This window comes from Pundamilia nyererei, unplaced genomic scaffold (assembly GCF_000239375.1).
Source record: "Pundamilia nyererei isolate P.nyererei 1_Seehausen unplaced genomic scaffold, PunNye1.0 scaffold00025, whole genome shotgun sequence".
NCBI classification, from domain to species: Eukaryota; Metazoa; Chordata; class Actinopteri; order Cichliformes; family Cichlidae; genus Pundamilia; species Pundamilia nyererei.
In genome coordinates, this window is record NW_005187426.1 from 4,846,514 (window position 1) to 4,850,971 (window position 4,458).

General features: G+C 40.2%; 1 protein-coding gene across 1 annotated transcript in view; it reads right to left on the bottom strand.

Annotated features, from left to right (window-relative positions):
- LOC102198671 (UDP-glucuronosyltransferase 1-2-like) overlaps window positions 1-1,487 on the bottom strand; it is a 4,333-nt gene extending 2,846 nt beyond the window's left edge. The window contains exons 1-2 of the mRNA XM_013909443.1: window positions 1,320-1,487; window positions 9-844 (exon numbers count right to left, since the gene is read on the bottom strand). Coding sequence (XP_013764897.1) covers window positions 9-844 — 836 coding nt within the window. The 5' untranslated portion in view covers window positions 1,320-1,487. The remainder of the gene's footprint in view (window positions 1-8; window positions 845-1,319) is intronic.
- Between the last annotated feature and the right edge of the window lie 2,971 nt (window positions 1,488-4,458).

Here is a 4,458-nt window from a genome sequence, read left to right on the forward strand (position 1 = left end):
GTTTGCACTGGAACCCTCCGATATAAACAACATTAGGCATTGTGGGCCGTGGGTACTCAAACACAAAGTCCACTCTCATCAGCCAAATGTCTGCATCGGTCATTAACTCATTAAAATCATAACCAGGCCCAAGATATTTGTCAGCTGTTTTCTGGTATACTAGTTTAAACGCCAGGCTGTTCTGTGTTTGAGTTATAATGTGTAAAACCATGTTTTTAACTCTCTGAAAAAAGGTCATCTCGACAGTATTGCCAGTTCCAGTCACAGGAATGTAAGATAATGGTGACGGGGCTATGGAAAAATGAGCCTCTGTACCTAATACCCAGCGAACATTATAAACCAAAGGAAGGTTCAAATATTTGGCTACAATGACTCCACCACCCCAGCAGGGGTCAGCAAGCAACAGGTCAAACTTGCTGTCTTTTAGTTTTCTTATTAAGTCATTGTCATCTAGTATTGCAGATACAAAATTAGCTACAGCTTTATGAAAATCAACAATTAAGCTGATCATCCCTCCACTCATTTGAAGAAAACTCATCAAGGGGAGGGCCCCTCGTTCAAATTGTATGGAGTCAGACACAAGTCTTGTGATGAACTTCTGATCCAAGAGATTCTCCACTAGAACTGTAATGGTATTATAGGATGAGTCATCTTTTATGTACCAGCTGTTGCTGGGACGTAAAACAGTGATGTTGTGTCCTCTGGAGTGTAAAGCTTTTAGTAGAATGTTCATGTTTACCCAGTGGCTGCCTTCAGAGGGAAAGACTAAAATGTTGCCTCCTTCACAGGCTGTGGGAATAAGGATGAGCAGCAGGAAAGCAGTACAGCAGCAGAACACCCTCATCTGAAAAAACACAAACAAAAAAGTTACCGGCATGACTTCTGTCACGAAATTAATATATTGTAATATGTTTCTTTCATTTTTTAGCAGTGGAAATGCACTGTTTTGATTTCAAATAGCGTCTTCTGGGTTTGTTTTCTTCTCTAATTCAGTTGCAATTTCATTCCATCGTAAAAGAGACAATATTACTTCCTCATTTTTCACCATTGTAAACTTCGAAAGTCAGTGTTCTTGACAAAAATGCATCGCATTAAAAATATTTATTGAGGATGACCAGTCGTTTAAACAGACTAACATTTACGGTGTTTCATAATTATCATTATTTTAATTAATGCGGTCTGTTAGTTATTAAGTTTAAATGTGATTCCCAGACTATCCGCGTTCTGAGCACCATTTTCCGCAAAGTTAACTTGTACATTTCAGCAACATTCCTCAACCGACATAAAGCCAGCCACATTCACCCAGGTTTTCTACTCACTGTGATCACTATCGTTTCTTTCACCTGGAAAGGCCACAGTGTTAAGAGGGCTGATTTGTATAGCGCAAAACCGAACTTGTGTCTAGCCAGCCTCCAATTCGAGACTTGCAGTCAAGCCAGCCTCCAGTTTGTTTTCTTTTCCCTGTGTATTCAAAGCAAGAGCGTAGATTTGGCATGTACGGAAGGTACATGTCCCCACCAATATCCAGCGATGATTGAATTGTCCCCAATAATTTGATCCCTTCGAGTAAATAAAAATAAAACCGATAGAAAGAAAAAAAAAACAAATCTGTCAACGTCTCATTCACCCAGCGGTGCAGAAAAAGTTAAATTACGCTCGCTACCAGTGTTGCCAACTCCTCAGTAAGGAAAATCGCTATTGGCTGTCCTAAAAGTCGCTAGAAGTCGCTAAATGACGTCATCGCCTAATTTGCATAATTGGTCATGCTAATCTAATTGTAACCTATGTTGTTGGAGAGAGAAATAACATCGTGGAAGAGACATAAAGTGAGTAAAAAACGTCCTAAATGCATTTAGAGTTTATTTAGAACTACAAATTAAATTTCTTTTAGCAATTATTGTTTTTTTAATGTCACAATTCCAACCCTGCTCCTTTACCCGGGCTTGGACCGGCAAAAGTGACCCTAAGTAGGCGCTCTGGTGGGGTTACTTTGTGTGTGTGTTTATAAGTAGTTTTAAACCCTGTGATCCACAAAACAGCATAAGAGTAAAAGGGTAAAAGAAGAACTGACTGCGTAACAGCACACGCTGCTTGTTGAGAGTAAAAGCGATACGCGTTTTCACGTCTTTTTTAGCGACTTTTTTTTAGAAAAAAGTTTTAAACCTTTTTTTTTTTAGAAAAAAGTCGCTTTTTTTGAAAAAAATCGCTAAAGGGTCTGAAAACTCGCTTAATATAGCGACAAAGTCGCTAAGTTGGCAACACTGCTCGCTACTGGAGTCCTACGTCACGTGACAAATATGGCCAATGTGATTGGCTGTGCCTTACAGGGAGCTCTGTTTAATTTTAGCAGCGGCAAGCCTGCGCAGTGTTACCAACTTTGTCGACTTTGTCGCTATATTTTGGGAGTTTTTAGACCCCTTTAGCGACTTTTTCTAAAAAGTGACTAGCGACAAATCTGGCGTCTTGGCACCTCACCCGTGCCAAGACGCACAGGCGGAGGATCCTTCCCCAGCTGCTATCAGGGCAGGGGACGTTAACACCTATGCGTCCAAACTGCAAATGAATCGCGCAGGAGCGAATCCGCTGCTCCTGCACTGACTGTAAGGCAGTCAGTTCTTCTTTTACCTTTATGCTGTTTTGTGGATCACAAGGTTTAAAACTACTTATAACCACACACTCACACACGCGGAAGTAAATAAAAGGGGGAAAAACAGCGGCCGACAGCGCTGTAAACAATGGTAGACTTGTGCGTAACAAGCAAGCGAATAATGCAGAAAACAGATTTTCAGATGGGAAAATGTTCTTGAAGTATACAGAGAAAGCGAGAGAGAGAGAGCTGTGCATGAAACGTGGTGGAAGCAAAACAGCAAAAGTCAGAGGGAATGTTTTTGTGAAGCGTAGTTTGGATCTTCTTTTGCTGCTGGTTCGGTCAATAACGTTTAGAGAGAGATAAAACTAACAGCTTTAGAATCACCGCAAAAAGGGCATAAAAACAAAGCACGGACCCGCCGAAAGATCGGAATCAGCGAGTTGTCGGCTTTCAGCCTCGACCGTGTCCATGTGGTCGGGTGAGAAAGGCGACATCTCACTGATTCTGATCCGTCGGCGGGTCCGAGCTTTGTGTTTACATCTTTGTGCAGAATCTGCAGTACCTGCTCTCATTTACTGTTTTAGCTGTTTGGTGGTTCTTGAAATTTTGTGAGGTTTAACCTGAGATTCTGGCGTTTCGGGCAAAATAAATTAATATTAAAAAAATCGATTCAGGATTTTAATGAATCAATATCACGTTATCCAAGCCAGAATCGATTTTAATCGATAACTCGATTATCAAAACCCACCCCTATTGGCAACACTGGACGGAGTTCACCGAAAACGGAAGAAGCACGAAACAAACAATAAAGATTAAAAACTGCAGTATTGAAAGTACAGACGGTGGCTACAATCGATACTTTTCATTGTTTTCAACATTCTGCTTCGGCTCTTTGTATGCTATAACTCTGCTCTTCTCCGTGTCTGACCGACGGATAAGCAATAGTATAAGCATGCGTAGCCCACACACCAGTTGTACCACATATTTTTGACACTGCTTCCAAGAACAATAAACCCTCTCTGCAGCTAAACAGGAAGCCCCAACTACCCGGGGACTAGAGCAGAGAGGCTCGGTGTTCTCCACAAAAACTCACAAAGCTTAAGAGTAGGCCACTAACTCCAGTCGCAATTTGAGCAGAGCTTTTACGTGGAGTAGCAAGGTTAAGTTAATTTCCCGTATATACAGTCACATTAACACAGAGCGTTTCTACTTACTGCTGGACGTTTGGTTTCTCCACACAAGAAATGTAAAGAGCCTGTTTTCCAGAGCGCCAATGAACGAAATCTGTTCAATTAATGTTGCTATGCAGGATAGAGAAGAACTGAATCACAATCCAGGATGCACGTTGAAGCCTGGAAGGCAGGAAGTAATAACTCTATCTGTGTTCAAAGGTGACGGGGATACTTGGAAAGCAAAGGTGTGTTTATGTACTCTGGATCAAAGTTAGTGCGTCATTTATGAATTAACTGAAACTGTACACGTTTTCATTTTCGCTGAATAAGGAATTAAATTCCAGTGTTTTGTCAGCACAGTCTGTAGCCGTTAATCCTTGCTGTCTTCAGATGCAGTGTTGGTGTGTTTTATGAAAAATAATCTACATAATCTGGAAAGATGTTTTTATACTTTACATGCTATTAAGCATTAGTTATGCAGATTCTTTTTGCTATGCATTTAAAGGTTTATATTGAAGCTGCATTTCTTAATGGATAAGTCATTCTGTATTCATTTTGTAATTTTGTTTGAATGATTCTTAATTCTTAGCTTTATATTTGTTTCTGTGTAATGTCATGTAAATGTTATGCGACCCTAATGAGGTTTGATCGTTTCTAAATTTGCAACCATTCTAAATTTATTGGTTTATAATATAT